A 20665-nucleotide genomic window follows, 5' to 3' on the forward strand; every position below is an offset into this window, starting at 1 on the left:
TAGCTAGCTCGTCACTGAAGGGACACAGCCTGCCAGTGTCAAGTTCTCAGTGGTCTGACTGGGGGTTGCATTTCGGTGGGCCAGTGCAAGCATGGATGCTTTTAGCAGCACTCGCTGCAAATCTGACAAGCTTGCTGCCCCACGGGCTTGGACAGGTACCAAATTAGCCACGCGCACGGGCAGGGCTAGGCCCTTCCTTTCAGGGCACCTGTAGTTCCCAGCACACGCCTTGAAATAATTCCATCTCCCTGCATGTGTAATTTTGCGTGTCATTGCCCCTAATTGCATGCTTAACACACACTCTTTTAAAATGCAGCCCTTTTATCAGCAGTAGGTAGTAGAAGATTTAATAGGGTGTTTGAATTCCTATAAAATTAATCTGTAGCCTTCTGCGATAGGAGACGGGCAGGGAGCCATGTGGTTCGTATCCAGTGTTGATAAACTTGTTATAGAGGCAGGAAACATTTTTGATTGGAGCAGTGACAAAATAATTTGGAGCAGAGCCATAAAAAGAGTGGATGGTGATGGTTTGAACACAGCAGAGATTGAAATTACTGGTGTGTGGAAGCAGCGCTGCCAGCTAACATTGACTTAGTGTCTCTGGAGAACTCTAACAGCAAATGCATTTTATTAATGGCAATATTCTTTTAGGAAACGCTGAGCCTTGTTTCAGAGGTGGAGCTCTCCTACGAGTACGTGGGTTTGGAAAGTGGCCAGACTGAGACCTGTTCAGCTTAACTCGCTGCTGGTCACTGCTCTGGCCTCTGCTTGCAGGAGGCAGGTTGCCTTAGGGCATGTTCTGGGTAAGACGTGATGCAACTCTCTCTTGGTCTGTTGCTTTGCAGCTGGAATATCTTTTCTCTTCTAGAGGGAGAAACCTGCTTGTATTCATTCTGGATTCAGCTATATTGGATAAAACACTTGGAGATAACAGGTCACATTTTTAGACATTCTTTTGATGTCTCTCCTGTCATGGGAGGTGCTGGTCATCTAGCAGGGCTGAACTTTGTCTGTAATCCCCAACCAAACTCATGGAGAACTGTGCTTCCTTTGCTGTGCAAAACTGGGACATGATTAACCAAGCAGTGTGACCCCAAGGAGACAACTATCTTTTCTTTGCAGGGAAGCTGTTGGAAGGGGATTCTCTGGAGCTGAGCTGTAGTGCTGGTCCTGCGAAGGTGATATTGGAGCCGAACCAAGTTGTGGTTTTGGACTGTAACGTGGCCCCTGTTGAACAGGTGATTAATGTCACGTGGAAGAAGAATGGGTTTCCGTTAGTGGAGCAGGAACATCTGCATGTGCTTCCGAATGGATCACTCTTCATCTCATCCCAGGCTGTGGCAAAAGACGGCAAATATCCTGAGAGGGCTGGCGCTGAGGGTAATTACTCCTGCGTGTCCCACAGCTCCCTAGGGGCTGTCACCAGTCAAACAGCTGCGGTCAGATTTTCAAGTAAGTGGATTTTTTTTTTTCCCTCCTCGTGTTTATACAGACAGTCTGCCTCCCAGAGAGTTTGGACTAAAGTGTCTATGAAGTGCAGTTCTGTTAATAGTGTGTAGGTGGGATTTGGGATCATCCACGAATAAGATGTGCTGTCTTTCTCCTATCTCTCTATTAATATCCTGTGTGACTTTCCCAGGTAAGTGTCATGAGCTGTGAATTAAAGACAGGATCCTCCTAACTCTCCAAAAGCCAGTGCTTGTTTTTTGCAGAGAAATCAACACCTCGGAACCCAGCTTACGAGAGGTAATGATTGTCCCACTGATGAGCTGAACACAGCCGTTATCCTTACGTGTATTAGAGCTGCCTTGTGACTGCTGCTGTCCCCTAATTCCTGCTGCTCTGAGCCTCCAGCATCCTTTGGCTTGGACCGTCGCTCTTGTTGGAGGAAGGGTTCCCAGTAGCGAGTTGCTCGGGCCATTCTCCAGCAGTTGGATGCTCTCTCCTGTCACTGCTTTTGCTCAGCTCAAAGCTTGAGTGTTTGAGAGGGCCGTGCCGGCCGGGGCAGAGCTGGCCACGCCAGCCGGCGACGGTGTGGGGTGTGCAGGAATGCACCCGCCTAACTCGCCCGAGGGCAGCTGGACAGGACTGGCTGCCTTTGGGACAGGGTAGCTTGCTTTTGGCGTGCTGTCCCATCCAAACCCCAGAGGCAGCACGGGAGAGCCTGCAGCTCTGCCCAGATCAGGATCTGCCCTGAGAGAAGAGCGTGGATACACTGATAAAACAGTTATCTCTGAGAGATGGTCAGGTGGATGTGGGTGGCCGCTCAAGGGGTAGAAAGCGCTAGAAACAGGCAAAACCATCTGCACGTGGGCCAAGTTCCCTTTTGTCCCTGCTCTCAGTAGCTAGCTTAGATCATAACGAGTCTCTAAAGGCATCTACTGCTCTGGCCATTCATGAGGTCTGGTGACTTTGATGGCTTTTAGCACATCTAAATGTGGTCTTGTGAAAATGATAGACTCTGAAAGTAGCTGGGGACTGAGGCTCCAAGGGAGGCCGCCGGGTCTTTTTTCTCCCAGCCTGTGGGGTCCTGACAGACAGGATGTTGCATGTCTCCCCGTCTGATGGCTTTTCTTTGTGAAAGCTTAGCGCTGACTTTAGCGCAGTGAGCAGCGGAAGAGCCGGGCTTAATCTTTGGCAAGGCGAGCTCTCTGAGCAGAGCCTGGGCTGGTGGTGCAGCGAGCAGGAGTGTTGTGGCTGTCCGTGTGCCTGGGGGTGCCAGGGCCCAAGCTGGGACAGACGCGCTGAATTTTCGTTCCCAAACGTCCTCTGTTAAAGCACAGTGCTGCCGATTTCAGGTTTGGGAGGGAAGCGGGTAGGCTTTCTTTCCTGTAACTGTTTTACAGTGCCTGGGTGCCGGCGAGTGTCCCAGCATGGAGGGATGTGAACAGCACTCCGCTTCTCGTGTGCGTCGTGCAGGGGGAGAGAGCAGCTGACTCTTGGCTTCCCGGATGAGGAAATCTTTTGTGCGTCACAGAGAGTCTGTGGCTCCGCTTGGTGTCAGGACTGTCTTGCGAGGTGGATATCTGTTTATATCTTCGGTTCAGGCTGCTTTTCATTTTAGTCGCAGAGAATGACGCTCCAAGATCTGAACCGCTGAATCTTTGTGCAGCATCCAAGTATAAATTCCCTTGTATTCAGAAGTGGCTCCTGAAATTATTTCAAGTGTATGAGCGTCAATAAATGATTTCTTGACCTAGCAAACAAGTGAGGTTAGAAAATAATGCAAATGCAGTAACCCTTCTCTCTAGTACAGTGACCTATGTAAATGTTGATGAGTGCAGCTGCACAGCACATCATGGGAAACAGGCCTGAAATGTGTTTCCCGTCTAGAGAAACTAGGGCTGAGATGCATTTGCACTTGCCCAGGGCTGTCCTAGGTGAAGATGCTGAAGGGATGTCCTAACTCCCAGAGCTGGGCTCTATGCACTGTGACGTACATAGTCTCCTGGCGCCCTATGCGGGGGCGGGGGGAAGCATATATTTCAGTCTGCGAGCACTGCTGTAGAAATCAGTGCTCCTGAGAGGAGGTGAGGTCTTTCCAGATCAGGGCTCTGTGTTTGGCCTAGACCTTTGCAGTGAGTCTTTTTTTTTTTTTTTTTTTTTTTTGCTTAGAAAATGTCTGGCATGCAGCACCCACAGATTGCTGGTGCCCTTTCCCTCCTGCCCCCTCCTTTCCATAGGGGTTTGCAGTGCTGCTAGCAGTATTTCATTACACGAAGGGAACCCTGGCGGGGGGCTCCAACAGGACACTGGATAGATGGAGTCAAGGGTCCTGCACACAGATACTGTCTGGACAGCTGAGAGACTTGGAACAGATTATTCTAGGTGGATTTATTTGGCTACTCTTGCCCCAACCCTAGTTGCTCTGAATTAGGATATACTCACTTTTAGGGGCTATGTATGTTGAAGCTGGCACCGTGTCTCTTGCCCAATTGCAACAGTTTGTGCTTCAGTTAGGACCTGGGTTTATTGTCTGGTGCCTCATGAGTGAGAATGGTGGGAGTATCTCAGAAACAGGAGATTGACTTAAATTGCCATTTTTTTTCCTCCTCCATCCCTCCAGCTCTGAGATTTTTCCATAGGAGTTTAGGTGACACATCTCTCCACCCCGTTCTCGGTTTCTCCCAAAGGCAGGGAATTTCAGGTGAACTGTCTCCAGCTTCTCTCCTGGTGTACTCGTATATCTCCTTTTATTACCATCTGCACGGGGAAAGTGCTGCTTCTGTGGCACGCAAATGCACCTGACGTAACATATTTGCTTCTGAATGGAGAGCAGCGAGGGAATTGATTAATGAAATGCATCTCCCACTGCATTTTGTTTTGTGGGTTGGGCAGAAGCACTTGCTACATTAGCATTCAGCTGGTGCAAATGAGGATTTTAAAGGCTTCCTCCCCCTCCTTCCTCTTCCCAGCTGGCGAAATACAGTAATCCATCCAAAGTTGTTTACATGTAGATGGAATTATTCTCTGTACTGATTGCCCTGGGCACTGCCGATCGGTACCAGGCAGTAGAAGAAAGCCTGTTTAGCAGGTGGGGTATAGAAGCCCTACCGCCAACCTTGTGCTCCCCACCGGCAGTGCGTTTCCTGCCCGGGCTGGAGATCCTGAAGAGGGAGGTAGGGCTTTCTGTGCACCTTTGGGTGGTGCAATGACAAATAAGAATACTTGCTACTCATAACGTCAGGACATCTCCTGGGGCTTTTCATAGCTGTGTTCAGTTCTTTGTTCGTTCATGAGTGACTCGCTTGCCCCATGTGGGCAGAGCAAATGTTTCCGTGAGGAAGCTGTGGCGCTGAAGCTGAGGGCTTGGCCCAGCCCCATTGCAGTCAGTGCAAAGACTCACATTTGGACCGAGCCCTGTGCACCTTCCCTGAAGGCAGATGCCAAGCCCGTTGTGGACGGAGGGTAAACTCCTCTCCTTGTGTCTGCCCATGACGTGCTTAGTCCCTGGCAGCATCATTCCCTGGCGCGTGCAGGAGGTTGTAGACCAGTCGTTTTGTGTATCTCCTGCCTTTCTCAGGGCTGCTTCTATACTATTAGACATAGCCGCTGCATTTCAGACTTGCAGGAGTCTGCTTCTCCTTCCCAATAGCCCTGAAAGCTGCGGGCAGCTCTGGCACTTCCATGTGTAGGGGCTGATGGCTCTCCAGCTGAGGAAGGGGAAGGTGTCAGACGACAGCGAGTCAGGAGGCTCGGAGAGGCTGATCAGAGCAGACAGACTGTCTCGGAGGTGAGGTCTGGGAGTGACAGAGGTTGGGCTGGCCGGGTGACTGGCTGAGTGGTCTTCTGCCCTGTGGGTTTTTGGAGGTGATTAGTGAAAGGGAGTAAAACATGGGCAAAAGTGATGTCTCTTGTCTGATGGTAGCTGCCAAGTTGCATAGGCTTCCTGTTACTTGCAGAGACGCACTAACTACGATATGCCCATGCTTGATCGATCCTGCCGGCCTCAAAGGCAGCCCTACTTCAGGAACTGCAAAGACTACCTTCATGTGTGTGTCCAGGGTGCAGTCCCACACTTTGAGTGCATGGGATAGTGTTGGGTAGCTGCTTTGATTGTCAGACATGGCCACAACTGTGGGTGGAGGCCTGGGGACCGCCGGCCCGAGGCAGCGTGCCAGAGCAGTGACTGGCAGGGGCCAGCACCCAGGTCCTTTGCCACGCGTAGTGGTGACCTGATGTCTCTGCCACATCAGTGGCTACCAGGGAGCCTTGAGACACGGTGACAGCTTCCTTTCTTGCTGTTCCAGTGTGACCTGTGTGCTCAGCTCGTTCCATTTCTGTTGGATTTTGATGCCAGGTAGTAAACGTGTGACATGGCAGCGCCTTGTGGCTCCCTGCTCTTCCTTCCCCGGCTTCCCCACGTGCCACTGGAGGTTAGAGCCGGACCACGAGCCACGTCTCATGGTGCTGGCTGTGGCAAACAAGGAGTGAATCCGTGACGATTCCAGGTGTCAGCGTACCTGTTAAGTAAATAGCTGTTTAGGCCGATTAATTAAGTTTGCAGGTTTCGGAGCCCTGCGTGCTCCAGAGTGGAACTACCAGGGGTGTTATTTTAGTTGTGGGAAGGTGTATCTTTCTACCTGTTAATAACTACATTTGTGAAGATTTGTTAAAGCTGTTAATTTCGTTTAAACATTTTGTGCGAGGGAGGTTCTAGAAAATTACAGTAATTGTAGCTGTCAGATGAAGACGTTTGCTGTGCCTGGAGGGAACGGGCTTGCATTGCGTTTCTGCTGGCAGCGGCTAAACGTGCGTGTTGGCAATACGCAGTGTGTTGTTATGACTGGAGATACAGGGAGCGCGCGCTGGAGCGGTGGTGGTGGTGCCTGGAGGGGCACACGGGCCAGAGCAGGAGTAAACGTACACATGCTTTTGTGCTCCCCTTGCCAAAGGAGAGGTTCCCCTCTCCGTAGCACAGTGCGTGTCTGGCCTTTAAGGGAAAGGCAGACTGGGATTTACTCTTACTTTAAGGATTTACTTACTTTATGGATTTTGTACCACTTGCATTGTGGATTGGGTGCATAGGTGAGTCAAGGGCCTGTGGTTGTAGGCAAAGCTGGGCTGGGGATCTCGGCGCTTTCCAGGAAACCTCCAGCAGATAAATGGGACTCCGTGCTGGAGCCCTGGCATTTGTGAGGGTGACTTCCTCTCCCCCTTGTCGCACTGCTGGGTCTCTCCGGATGCGGATCCGACCCAGCACTTCCTCTGCGCGCAGGCTCTGGGCCATCTAGAGATGCGACGTTTGGATGGCTCAGGTGCCGTTTTGGGTAAATGGGGAGCTGCCGTTGGTGAAGAGGGCAGGAGCAAGCCCTGCGAGGGTTCGCTAGGCAGCACGCATCATCTGCTGCCATATGGCTGTGCAGGCTGAGCCCCGTTTCTGGCTCTGCCTCCATCACGCTGCGGGGCTGTGGCAAATCCCCCCCGTGACTCCTGGGCCTGTTTCCCTTCCCTGCCTCTGGCCTCTTTAGAGGTGGGCTGTTCAGAGCTGGCTTGTCTGGGCGGCGCGTTGCCCCCACCTTAGAAATACCTTTTAGAATTATTATTAGGTATGAAGGGGACAAGTCTGTAGATGGAGAATCTAGTAGCAAAGCGCTGTGGGAGAGAGCAGCGAGCCAGTTTCAGAAGGCCGAATTCCTTGCATAGACTGCATTTTCTGCCTGGGGTGTAGTGTTGCTGGCTGGCAGTCTTTGCAAGCTCGGAGCCTCCCGTGCGGATCAGGCTGACGGGAGAGGGGGAGGGTGCTGTGTTTTCCCCATGCTGCAGTCACCTCTGGGCTCGGGGCTAAAAGCCTTGGCACACACGGCTTAACTGCAGCTGGGTTTAGCGTGTCAGCGTGGAGGGAGCTGTGCGCTCCATTCCTGCGTGCGCAGAGCACAGTGCTTTGGCATGTCGCTGATGGCTATTTGCTGTAAAGCTCTTCACCTTCTCACCTGCAGTGGGTAATTTTTACTGAGTGGCCTATTAAGGTGTTCAGAGTAATCAGTGAAACAGGGCTGGGAGGTGTTTTGTGGCTCAGGATGGCTTTGAAAGCTAAACCCCAGCTGAGGAGTTGGAAAATGTTGGGTATGTATCTGTCTTGTTTCCCTCTTCCCCTCAAGCGTCTTCCTTCCCTGCCTCTCTGCGTGAAAACCTCTCGCTCTGCAGTACTTCTGCAGTAATTTCTCCCGTCGGAACGTGTTTTGGGGAGGAGAACAGACCATCCTAAATATCCCTGTGACTATATTGGAGCCTGCCTTGTGGCGGCTGTGACCCGTGTGTCTGTGCAGGGCAGCACAGCCGCTGCAACAGCAGGACCTCTCTGTCCACAGCAGGCTTGGCTTGCTCTGTCTGATCTTTCTCCCTTCCTCCCAGTGCCGGCTGTCTGCAGCGCAGCGCTGTGCCTAGGCTGGGCCAGTCTGTAGGTGCCAGGCACGTCCTGCCTTCTCCGTTGCACCCCTGTGCCCCACAATGGGATGGGAGAAGGAATGTGAGGGTGCTGCGGTCACAGCCCCTGGCTGGGGCAGAAGATGTTTGCACAGTGGGAATGAATCTGGGTCTCTGCCTGAGCTTCCCTGGTGCTGAGATCTCAGGTTTCTGTGCGGTTCTGCATCAGGGAAACCTTTTCACCCTTCTTACCTTGTTTTGATTTTGCTTTCTGGGCGCTACAGATCCCTGTTCATGTTCCTTGTTCCCTCCTTCACCAGTCGGTGCCTGGCCATTTCCTCTCGGGAGGCTGCAGGCTGCTGCTTTCAAAGCTTGCAGGGCTGATTTATTTTATTTAGCATTCCCACTACCCTGTCCTGATCCTGGGGGATGACAGAGCTGATCAGGCTCTGCATCCGGCCCCAAGAGTTATCCCAAGAAGACACCAAGAGACAAAGCAAGGTTTCCTCAGCTTCGCCAGGGCTGAACCTCCTGCATGCGCTGAGCTCTCGGCCGTTGCTGGCTCTCCCAGGGAGCTGCCGCTCAGCTCGGGAGACCCGGCCGTTCCCGCGTGCTGCTCGGCGCGGGAAGGGCTCTGCGCTCCCTAATCACCGTCGCCATTTAGTCACACTCCTGCACGGCCTAATGAGAAATCTGTCATGGGTGCATTTCTCGGCTCTTTGCTTTCGAAGAGCCGTTCCAGAGCCCAGCGCAGCAGGCTGGTGGGGCTGGGTTGAGGAGTAGGGCAGGATTTGGTTCTCAGCAGTGAATTTCAAGCCTGTAGACACAGGTCCAGCAGGCGATGGGGGGAACAGCAGGCAGCCCTTGGTTTGGGACACGAGGAAATGTGTCTTTTGTACCCTGTTGCTCTTAAGGGGCAAAAAGTGCAGAGGTAAACACGACCCGCTGAAAGTCCTGCATCTCCTACCAGCTTTAAAGAGACTAGAAAATACACCTGCCTGCTGCCGTGGGGGAGAGCAAAGAGCACGCAGCTGAGAACGGGGAGCTGCTCGCCGGGTCTTACTGAGCCTTTTCACTGCTGTCGGTGGCAGCAGCATTGCTGTTTGTGCTCACTGCGTGCTACCTGGGGTTTCGGTTCTCTGGGGACTGGTCTTCAGCTGCTGTGAACTTTGGGGCTTCATTGTGTCAGCTTAGATTGTGCCACTTAATAATGAATGGATGAGAAAGGGGTGACAGGAGATGAAGCAGAGGGAGCAGAGGTGCCTACAGATTTCACCTTTTTAGGGGGGCACCCTGTCTGCATGGCGAAAATGTTCGCTAACGGAGAAGGAGGATCATAACCCTTATGGTCTCTCACCCTAGTTTCCAGCATTGCCAGCCCAATGGGCAGTTTAGAGTAAAAAACTTGCTGCTGGCCATATCTGACTCTGTTCTTTCTCTTGCCTTGTTTTTAATTTCCTGTGGCTGCAGGAGTGCCACGAGGCAAGGGAGAAGTCTCATCTGTCAGGGTAGTAGCATTTTCCCTTCTCTTTTTCTCATTCCGCATGTTCTTCCCAAAGTGCACTGTGAGGCCAACGGAGCAAATGAACAGAGAGGGAAGCAATGTAGGAAAGTGATTGGCAAAACCAACTAATTGCCTGTCTTCTCTCACACAGTTGCCTCCAAGGAGAAAATGAGGCAGAAGCAAATTTGCACATTGAAATGTTTCAGTTACTGTTCTTAGGAGTACAGAGGGCCTGCAGGGCACGGGGAAGTGACGAATTACATTTCAGGCTGTCTTTAATAGAGAAAGGGATTGCTCTTAGCTTGTGCATCGTAATAGGTTTGCATTTCGCAGCAGAAACACTGAGGTATTAACTTTCCTTCTTTTCTTCTTTTTCCCAGCCTTATCACGCTTTTTCCAACAGCCGGAGTCACAGACAGTAGAAGAAAATGGCATGGCCCGGTTTGAGTGTCGCACTGAAGGACTGCCCTCCCCAGTCATCACGTGGGAGAAGGATCACGTAGCCATTCCAGCAGAGCCCAGGTGATACCCTGATTGTTTTCCAGGCTTAGCTAAAAAAAAATTCTGACCATTTAGGAGATGAAAATCTTTCATAAAAACGTAGAATGAAGAGAGGACCAATGGAACAGGTTTGGACCTGAAAGTTACTTGCTGTAAGAGCAGGTATTCAAGCGATCCACACAAATGAGTCCATAAAGCACCAAAATGAAACAAACCTTCCCGCAAATGTCATCTAACCCACCAAAAAGAAAGAACCAAGCCCTTTTTCATTACTGACGTCTTGACTTGGAACCTTTGTCATGATGAACCGAGTGCTCAGTGTATAAATGACAGTTTCATGGAATTGAAATTGGGTAGGAATTGGCTAATAACAAAGTAACTAAATGAGACTTAGGCCTCAGTTCTCTGGTGATCTGGAAGGTCTGTGTGCAAGGATGAGCGGTTTTGGCAGTTTATACCAGCCATCTACTCCCTGTACAGATGGTTGAAGGGAAACCAAAAAGAGTATTTGGAAGGTAGGGTCAGGCAGCAGTGTAAAAGTGAATGAAAGGGCTTGAAATTGTGCCAATTTTTACAGCATCGAGCCTGCACCCTGTAAAGGCCTGTGCGTGTCTAACAGCCCAGCAGGCTGCAGTATGGGATGCCTTTGGCTAGTCCCTTTGGCAAAGGTAAGTGAGGTGGAAGTCTCTGAGGGATGGGGCCTGGCATGAGGGATCTGTCCCCAGATGAGTGTGGGGGTACTGTGCCAGGGTGCTGGGGTACCGTTTTCCCTGTGAGGTTTGTTTTGAGGTTAATGTTTCTTCTGGAGCACTGTTTGTGCTTCATTCCTGTGTTTGGAGGTCATCTAGTAAAGACTCTGAATTTTCAAATTTGGAGAGAAGGTAAGAATCTTGCAGCAGAGGTCCTTTTTCTTAATGAAAGTGAGTTACAGGCGTGAGAAAGAGGATGAGCCATTCAGTTGGCTATTAGTTGGTCTGCAGACATCACTGCTGGAAGGGATCAGTGATTACATTGTCCTTTAGTTCCTAAAAACTGGTTTCCTATTCCGCAGAAGGAGCCATTTTCCTCTCAGGGAAAGTTAAGCCGTGAGGGAGGAAGGGTGGTGGTGAGGAGATTTAGAAATAATTTTACAACAAAGACTGTTTCTGTAAGAATAACTGCTTACATCCTTAAGTCTGAAATGTGGTATCTAAAGGCTCACAGGAAGCTGTTGCTTTGTAATGAGAAGAAAATGAAATATTTAAAAAAAGGAGCGGGGGGGAAAAGCAAAAGAAGGGATGGCAGAGGGAAGTGTGCCACAGATAGGGCAATGACTTTGTAATGTGACAGCTCGATGGATGTTGTGAAATTACTTGCTCGGAGATTGCTTTCAACATGGGCAGCTTGAAAATTGTTTTCCTTGTAAAAGCCAGACTGTAATCTCTGGCTGCAGATCTTGCTTTTTAAATCATGTTTTAGCTAATATGCTATTTCAGAAGGATTTGCTTTTTTTGTTGTTGTTTAGTTGTTGTTGTTGGATTTAGTATAACCAGCTTTCGAAGGAATTAAGCGAATTCCAGGAAACATTGGCTGCCAACCAGACCTCTCTCTGTTATCCTTACCCCATCATGCCTAAGGACCAGATCTCAGTCCAGCCTACCGTGGACTCCCTCCTGTGCGTGCATCTGATGAGTCTGTGAGAAAGTAACCATTTGGATAGGTAGGCATCAGGATGCTGACTTCCTATCCCGAAATAGCAAGGTTAGTTGTATGAACAAAACCAGACTCTGGGGCTATAGATACAACCCTTGAGATAATGCTACTGCACCAGTGTGTGTGATTTCCTTTAAGTGAAGGATGGAATAATCGCAACGCACTGGCAGCTGCTCTCTTTTTGATGTTGATTGCGCCTTTGGACACTCTTTGGCCTTTGCACTTGAGTGCAGATTCTAACATGGTGCCACCTCAGAGGTGTTAAAAGCTGAGCTGAAAAAATGCTTAAGACAACCCAAAGGGTAGAGAGATGTCTCCTGATGTTTTCAAAAAAACCTTTCCTACCTAGCTCAAGTTCAGGTCAGAATCTAACTTCCATATAGGAGTAAGGCACTGAAGTATTTTGCTCCTCTGGCTCCTAAGTACTTTTAAAAACATAGTCTTAAATCTACAGCAGCTGCTGAGAAGTGGCTTGCAGGAATTTTCTAGACTGCAGTTTCTTTGGGGTCTGTGCTGCATCTTTTGTTGCAGTCTCTTCTGTTTTAGGTGCTGGCTGGGTTTCATCAGGCTCCAAATAGTTGTTTATTTTCTCTAGAGCCAAGGTGAGTACCTGTTAAGAGCTGGATGCCTTTGGAGGTCTGCATGTAAACACATACCTTAGAGGTCACGTGATCTGCAATTGTAATGTTTTTTCTGCATTTTGCCTAAATGAAGGTTACATCTACATGGAGCTTACTTCTCTCATGTGTCAGAAGTGCATTAATATGACTTATAGCCATGTACAGGGGTCTCGAGCAGTGAGCAAAAAGGCTTGCAGGCTTCGAGTTACAGCCACTCTGTGTTCTGCAGCAAAGCTGCAAATTCCTGCCCTTGCTAAGCGTTGGTAGCTTAGTCTATTTGGTATACCTTTAAAAGGCCGTGAGAAAGCATGTGTCACCAGTTTACTGGGGAGACAGGGAGGAACTGGATTGTTAACACATATTCCCTGCTCTCCGTGCAGTCTAATGCACTGAACTGCAAGGTTTGGACGCCAGGCTGCGGCGCTTGATTGTGGTTCTTGAGCACTGCTGTTCAAGGCCTGTAAGTGTCATCGAAGAAGCGAGAAGCTGTCAGCCCCTCTGCGCTCTGTCCTCTGCCCCTGCTCTAGTGTTCGAGTCCACTCTGGGAGGAGGAGAGAGAATCAGCTGCTTGCTTGTGCCCTGTTAACCTTTCTGCTTTCTGCCCTCTGTGCCCGTGGTGCTTGTGCCGTGGTTTTAGCGAGCTGCCCTTTAAATAGTTACCCGCTGCAAGTGGGGACCTCCCTTTAGTCCATTTAATGCAGACACCTGGGATGGGATGAGCCCTGAATGAGATCCTAGCGCTGTAGCTGTCACCAGTGAAACTCCTGAGACTGCCAAGGATCCAGGATTTCTGTTTCACCCAGAGCCTTTGTCCTTCTGTCCTTTGTTTTTTTTTTGTTTGCTGCTTAATCCGTAGTGAAGGTGAGCAGACAAAAAAGATCCTTCTGCCCTTTGTGTGCAAGAAAAGCCAGTGCCAACTGTCTGCTCTGAATCACCAGGCAAATTTAACTGCTTTGTGGAGAGAGAGAGAGAGAGCCTGGGGATGGAGTGAAATGCCCTTGCAGGCTGCCTGCAGGCCTCTGGTCCAGGGCCACAGGGAGCCTGAAGAGCCAGGGCTTTGTGAGGGGCTGGGAGAGGTTGTGGTAGAGAAATCTTGTCTCTCCTCCCCCTTGCTTCCTTGGGAGAGCAGTGCTCAGCTCTGTCTTGCTTTCCCAACAGGACTTACCGTAGTAAGTGGATCTCTCTTCTGTTGGTCTTGCCAAAGGGACCGTGTTGAGCTTTCTATCAGTCGAGTCTCCCTGCACCCTTTTGCCTCCTGTTCCTGCTGTTTTTAGCAAAGACAGGGGCTGGGCAGAGAGGGAGGCTCCTTTCTGCACCTTCAGGAGAAGCTGAGCATATCAGCCCTTTGATGCACTGTTGTCTCCTGCAGAACTGCTCAGGGTTTGTGCTTTGTTTTCAGGGCTCCCCCCTGCCTTGCCTTACAGTGGCAAGCAGCTGTGCTGGTTCCTCGAGTTAAACTTTCTGGGGGTACCAGTGAGGTTTCTGATGCCTTGGTTTTGGACACTGGTGTTTCAGTCAAAGTGGGCAATGCTGAAGTTTGACCCTTTCCCTGGAAGGTGGCAGATGATTATGTAATGAAAACCAGCCAGGTGCTCATGGGCATCTTCTGTTTTATGTCTTCATTAAGGCATGTAAGGGTTAGAGTGCACCCTCAGCGAGTCTGCAGACAGTACAGAACCAGGAGGAGTGGTTGATACACGAGATGGGTTGTGCTGCCCTTCAGAGGGACCTTGACAGGCTGGAGAAATGGGCTGACGGGAACCTCATTAAGTTCAGCAAAGGAAATGCAAAGTCCTGCCCATGGGGAGAAATAACCCCACGCGCCAGTACGGGCTGGGGAATGGCAAGCAGCTTTGCAGAAAAGGACCTGGGGGGTCCTGGTGGATACCAAGTTGGATGTGAGCCAGCAGTGGCTGTGGCTTATGTGGCAAAGAAGGCCAGCAGCATCCTGGGCCACACTAGGGAGAGCGTTTCCAGCAGGTCAAGGAAGGTAATTATTCCCTTCCCACTGAGCACTTGTGAGACCACATCTGGAAGTGCTGTGTCCAGTTCAGGGCTCCCCAGTACAAGAAAGGCATGGACGTACTGGGGCAAGCCCAGCTCTGAGCAGGGGATTGGGATTAGACGATCTCCAGAGGTCCCTCCCAGCCTCAGTGATTCTGTGACATATGCTTGGGCTCTCTTTGTTTTGGCTGGGAGATGCCTTGCTTAGTGTTTGAAATATATTGATATTAATTATGGACTTGAAGATGCATACTAAAAATAAATATTATCACAGCGGGAAGCTTTCCATCCATAGAGCCGAGAGGATGCAAATATTTGTTTTTCTCCTGTGTCCTGATGAGGCATCCTGATGAGGGCTGTCTGGGTACCACCTCCTCTGAGGTCACTGGGGCTTGATCCTGAGAAAAGTATGTCTTTTTAGCTAGCGGGAACAAGGCTTTAGGGACCTGGGGCAGTAGGGCAAAGCTGAAGCTTCCCTCTTCGTTTACACGGGAAGCTTCAGCAAGGCTGTGTCTATGAATCAGGCTGAGGATTGTGCACGTAGTGACAGTACAGTCACTGGAGTGGCTCTGCTGACTCTCTTGTTTCCACATCTGCTGCAGAGAGGGCAAGAAGTGATGAGCTCTGATTGCAGCAACTGAGGTTCAGGATAGGCACTAGACTAGCAGTAGGGATATTCATCCCTGGAACTGTCTGCCTAGGGCAGGGAAGGGACCTCCATCACTGGAGGTTTTGGGACCTGGTGTCCCAATAAATGTTTGTAGGAATAATAGCATAATATCCCTTCCAGATAAATGTTTGTAGGAATGAGCGTGCTGTCAGTGATAGTGCCTTGAGCACACAGTGGGTGATCTCTCAAGGTCCTCCTGGTTCTGTGACCCTCTCTCATGGCCCTCCAGCTGTTTCAGCACCTGGAGAGCCACGGTTACTAATATCTGTATCTACTATACTTATTGGGATATTCATGGAAGGAAGGACTGGCATTCATGGTTATAACTTGTCTTTGTGCCGTTTCTGGAATAGCTGCTAATCCCTCCCCTTAGCAATTGCCTTTGAATGTGCCCTCTTCATAATAAAGACTGATAACCCAGAGCTGCCTGTCAAAGCTCGGCAGCTCTGTTTATAGAGGCTTGCAATTAAAAAAGGATCTCATATATAATTAAAAAGGATCATGTAGGCTTTGCGCCTTGCATTCAAGAATAAAGAGGCTGCCATCTAGGAATCCAGGCAGAAAATGGAGATGCTGACAGCCAGCTCCTACTTTTATGCTAATTGCTAATCATCTGCTTTGTTCAGGATAATGCAGCAAGGATTGTGTTCATGTTGCGAGCCATGTAGCCATTTTATTTCATGGAAGTGTTCCCCAGTGACACCCCATGGACAAATAGGGGGATACTGAATGCCTGGGTGTGAAGTTTGAGCTTCTGAGAGCCAGAAACTCCTGGAAGAACAAAAGCAATCAACACAGCCCAGGAATAGTGCAATTTCAGGTGACTGCCCACTGCAGGAACAGTGTCCTGGCTGCTTTGGACCATGAAGGTGTAGCTGTGCATGGTTTGGTCCTTCCTTCATGCACATGAGGTGGAGCAGGGAAAAGACGATATTCAAACCTCCTTGCAGTGTTTTTGTTTTTCCCTGGCTGCCAAACCTCTGTGAAAAGCAAGTGGCTGGCCATTGAGGACTATGGGTGCAGAGGCACTTGCATACCTGGGTAGGTCTGCATTTCTGTATGTAGAAATGTTGGTGTGCATATATAGTTGTTTGCTTCTATGCAGTTGGTTTGAATAGGCAAAGCCTGTCAGCGTGGTCTCTGAAAAGCTGATCCTGTGTTGTGAAGACTCCAGTGCCATGGATAGGTCTGTACCTACTGCTTTTTAAGAAATGCCAGTTGGGTGGCTCACAGGTTTCTCAACCCCGCTCTTCATGGTTACCAGGACCTTCACATGATACATTTGCAGGAGAAAAGAGATAAAAGAATTTTGAGTTCATTGAATAGCTCTGGCAAGGTACAGTCTGTCTTATGCTCTTCCTTTTGGTCACTTAGGTTTATAACTCTTCCAAATGGTGTCCTCCAAATTGTGGATGTGCAGGAGAGTGATGCTGGGGCTTACCACTGCGTGGCAACCAACGCTGCCCGGAAACGCTACAGCAATGATGCAGTCCTCAGCGTCCTGAAAGGTAAGGTGCAGGCAGGCGTGCGGTGGCCTGAGCACAGGTGTGATGGATAGTTGTGTGTGATGGCCGGCTGAGCTGAAATGTCAGTGATGATCTCTCCTGCTACAGTGGCTCTGAGCGTGGGAGAATTTGGCCAAAACTTGCAGAGAAGGCTTTCTAAAAAAGACTTCTCTTTAATATGATGGGGTAAATGGGCTGGGTTGGGAAGCATTGCTACCTGAGAGTCACAGCTGGCTGGTCTGCCCAGCCCCAGGACCAAGCTGCTGACAAAATGATCATGGGGTTGTTTCTGTCTGCACTGTGGGATTCTCTTTTGCAGGTGGATTGTAACAGCAGCAGCCGCCTTTTGGCCTCGACAGGTAAAGCAAGACAGGTAAAAGCTGGGCAGGGAGCGAGGAAGTTGCTTGCCCAAGCTAGCAAGATAAACAGCCAGAGGCTGGAGTAATTGGCAGGGCTGTGTCTGCCCTGGGTTGCGCAGCAGGATCCGGAGGAGGTTAGGAACAGTAACACCTGACCTGCACTCTGTCTTGTGCTGCCGGCTCTTTGCCAAGCTGCCAGGCAGGCTCTAAGGATCCTCATGGTATTGGGGACAGCCTCAGCTGGGATTTCTTTTGGTGGCTTGGACCATTTGAGCAAGGCTTGGGACGTGAGCTGTTCTTTGCCTCCCGATCTGGGCCTCAGTCTCTGAGTACTTTTTTTTTCTTTTTTTTTCTTCTTTTTTCTTCTCTCTGTAAACCAAGAGTGCAGTGGGCAAGTCTGGGCATGAGAACGTAGCTGAGAGTGTAAGTGCGCTGGGGGTCTCCAGGCTTCAGCGTCTTTCCCAGTGTACCTGGCTGCCTCCCCAGTATTATATAATCCGCACCCTGCAAGTGGGAAAACTCACCAGGGCTGGGAGTCTGGCAGAGCAGTTACTCCCTTGTCCCAGGACAGTGCCCCCATGCCATGTCTGTCCCTTGCGCATGCTGACCCCAGTGTATTTTGTAGGCAGCTTTAACCTTGAAAGCTCTGAAATCCTTCCAAGCCCCTTTTGTCTTTGTTTAGCATTGTATTGTTTGGCGCTCTGCTACCAATGTGTTTTTACATAGCTGGCTTTGCTGTTCATCCGTCAGCAGGGAGTGTAATTAACTGTGGAGCCTGAGAATACACCTCTGATCAATGGATTGTGTCGTGGAGGTAATCTGTGTGGGATCTGCGGAGAATTTGTGAGCAGTTGAACTCTCCGTATCTAATTGCCAGCCCCTGCCAGATCCTCTGCGTGCTTAATGAAGCACAGGGGTTAGGGGAGTGCTTGCAACGGGCAATTCCACGCTCGGGCGGCAGCTCCCGCGTTGGGTCTGGTTTGCTATTGATAAGTAATATTGATCAAGCTGCAGAAGTGACTGTGCTGTCCTTGGCATCATAACTAGTTCCGCATAATTGTATCTTGTAACTGTGTGATGTTTAATCTGCTTTGCAAATGGAGGCAATGGAAGAGGTTAAATGGGAAGCGTTCCTTCTGGAGCACCAGCCGGCCGAGCAGATTTCTGCCTGCAGTTCTCACCCAAATCTCGCTTCTGCAGCACCGCACCACCCGCTGGCTGCAAAAACAAATATGTGAGGTTGAGTTTTTCACCAGATTGAGCTGATAGGGATGAAAAACATGCCTGTTAAATCTCTGGGGATTTTTATAATTGGGGAAAAGTATCTCTGAGACAGATGGGAAACTGCAGTGACCTTTGCAGGCCACACACTTCTCCATGAGTGACTGGCACTGTATTGATCCTTTTTTTGTTTCAGCGCTTTACCATCAGAAGCACATTTCTGGATGCCTGGACTGGCTGAAGGGGGCTTTTCCTCCCTGTTCAAAACCAGTTGATAGTAGATAGAGTGAACTGGTCTGACAGAAATCCTTTGCTGGTTGTAAAAATGAGAGGAAAAAAAAGCCAAAAGAACAAAAGCCCAGAATACAGCTATTTAGTATTGCTCGAATTGCTTATTTGGAAACTTCAGAGGCCAAACTCTTTGTATCTGCAGGCAGGAGCGATGAAACATCTTCTTCCCTCCCTGCTGATGGCTAATGAATCATTTCTTCTCAGACAAGACAAGAGTCCAGTCTTTCAGTCCCTGGCTGCACTGCCAAGGCTCCTGGAAAGGAATTGTGCAGTGGGAGCTGGTATCATTACCAATCTTGCCTACAGCGTTGACATCCCAGTGACAGCACTGGGCACTGCTGTGTGATGGTGGCTGGGTCTGTGTCCCAGGGATGGGGTTTGGGGCTGGGCTGGTTGCAGTGCAAATGCTTGCACTTGCCCTGGGCTGCCAGCCCTCAGCACGCAGGCCTGGGAACATCTCGTGCTCACGACTCTGCCCCTGCCAGACAGAGCTGGATTTGAACTGGCTGTGCATAGTGAAAGAATCCGTTTCCCTATAGCTTTTCTGCCCGGTCGTCTTTTTTTCTGCCTTCCCTCCCCCCCTTTCAGATATGATGGCTGGGAATTGTTCCATCTCCCTTATTAAAAGCCTTTTCCCAGTAGAGAGAGCAATTAGCACGACCCCCTTCTGTCATATCTGCATGGCCTAAAAACCCAAAAAGTGTCATTTTCCTTTACGATGTGATTTCCCTTGTCATGTGAGGAAGGCTGTATTATGTGTCAGGGGCTAAACACATGCTGGCCTTACACATGGCAGGGCAGAGAGCGACAGTGCACAATGGTGCTGTAAGCGCTGCAGATGTTTAGGCTGTGCAGACTTCATGGTGCAAATTTCCAGACGTTCCCTGGGGAAGTGGTGTTTTGAGCAGGAAGGGAGGAGAGCAGACGGAGAGCGGGATACAGTCACGCAGCCCTGAAACAGAGCCTGCTGTAGAAATAGAAGCAGAGGGATAACTTGGATTTTCCCTTTGGATCTCCACTGCTCCCCGGCAGATGGAGCACCGAACATCTGACAGCTCTGCCCCTTCACCCCTCACCTGGGCAGATGATGAATGAACACTGCAGCCCTGCTGCACCCTCTGCCAAAAAGGGCATTAAGAGCTGGCTGCAGGACGCTTTTCCCATGCGCTCTGTCTGTGTGCGCTCCCTTTGCTTGGGGTCAGTTCTTGGCGGGGCTGTGTCTTGTTTCTTGTAGCTCCTTTTTCTGCAAGCTGGCTCTGGGGCCCTACTCTGAACTCATCTGTGAAGAATTAGTTCCCTGTGGGTCCTGCCCATGCTCCCAGGTCCTTGATGCACACAGGAAAGCACTACCCCGCTTCATAAAGAGGTTCTCAGGGAAGGGCCGGTGATGGGAGATGAGGGTGGGCAGACCAGGCTAGCGACAAGTGTTTGAATTGCAGACACAGGGCAGCACCTCTGTAGGTGGCATTTGTGGCTTAGGGGCCTCTTGGAGTCATGCAGGGCAGCGCTGTAGGTCTAAAGACTGAGCTCTGCTCACGCGGCAGGAGAATGGCTTGGGGAGCAGGATGCTGTGTAGTCTCAAGCAGGTCACTTCACCTGCCTGCTTTTTCCCTCCTGCCTGTCATGCACAGTGTTTGCTCCCTATGCATTTTCTTGGAGATGGGGACGCCTCTCACTATATTTTTGTACCGTGTTTAGTGTTACATGGCCTGCACCCCTGCTGCAGCACAAATAACCATCAGAGGCTGTGCTTCTGCTAGCATGGTATGTTTTTGCAAAGATTTTGTCCATTCTGTTTTTAAATGGCACAAGCAGTGTGGCTCCCCCTAATGCCATCCTATTGAAGGGATATTAGGATCTCTCTTTGCCATAGCTAACCCAGACTTCACTTTCCTGCAGCTCATCCTGTTATTTTTAATTGCACAGTATTGAGGTCTTGAAAGAAATCCTCCTTCCTTCTTGGGTTTTAAACCCTTTGAGTTTTTATAGACAGTCTGGTATCCCCTAAAGGAGCTAAAGGAAGTTAAAAGATCTTAGTTTTAGAATATAATGGAGTTTAGACAAGGCTGGGAAAAGTAGAAGAGATTAAAGCAGGACCATCCAGTTTGGATCCTCATCTCACTGCTCCATCCTTTAGACTTCAGTATTTATATCTTTTTCGCACTTACATGATAGTCATTGCAGCCTAGTGAGCAAAGCATGGTCCTGAGAGCCAGAACTGTTGGGTTCTCCTTTTTTCTTTGACATTGTGCCACAGAGGAAAATCCATTCCTGCACTTTAATTTCTGCATCTGTAAATAGGGATAATGTAATAGACTTGGAGTTGCCCGCTTAGAAGAGATACGTCAGTCTGGAGAAGAATTACAGGCCTTGGATGCTGGAGGTCCATCTGCTCAGGTGGATCCAACTGCACTTGCAGAAGAGGGCACAGC

General features: G+C 49.9%; 1 protein-coding gene across 1 annotated transcript in view; it reads left to right on the top strand.

Moving 5' to 3' along the window:
* IGDCC4 (immunoglobulin superfamily DCC subclass member 4) overlaps positions 1-20665 on the top strand; it is a 102611-nt gene that overhangs the window by 33817 nt on the left and 48129 nt on the right. Inside the window, exons 2-4 of the mRNA XM_067305335.1 lie at positions 1123-1452; positions 9751-9892; positions 16232-16365. Of these exons, the coding sequence (XP_067161436.1) occupies positions 1123-1452; positions 9751-9892; positions 16232-16365 (606 nt within the window). The remainder of the gene's footprint in view (positions 1-1122; positions 1453-9750; positions 9893-16231; positions 16366-20665) is intronic.

Source organism: Apteryx mantelli, chromosome 15 (assembly GCF_036417845.1).
Source record: "Apteryx mantelli isolate bAptMan1 chromosome 15, bAptMan1.hap1, whole genome shotgun sequence".
In the NCBI taxonomy this organism is placed as follows: Eukaryota; Metazoa; Chordata; class Aves; order Apterygiformes; family Apterygidae; genus Apteryx; species Apteryx mantelli.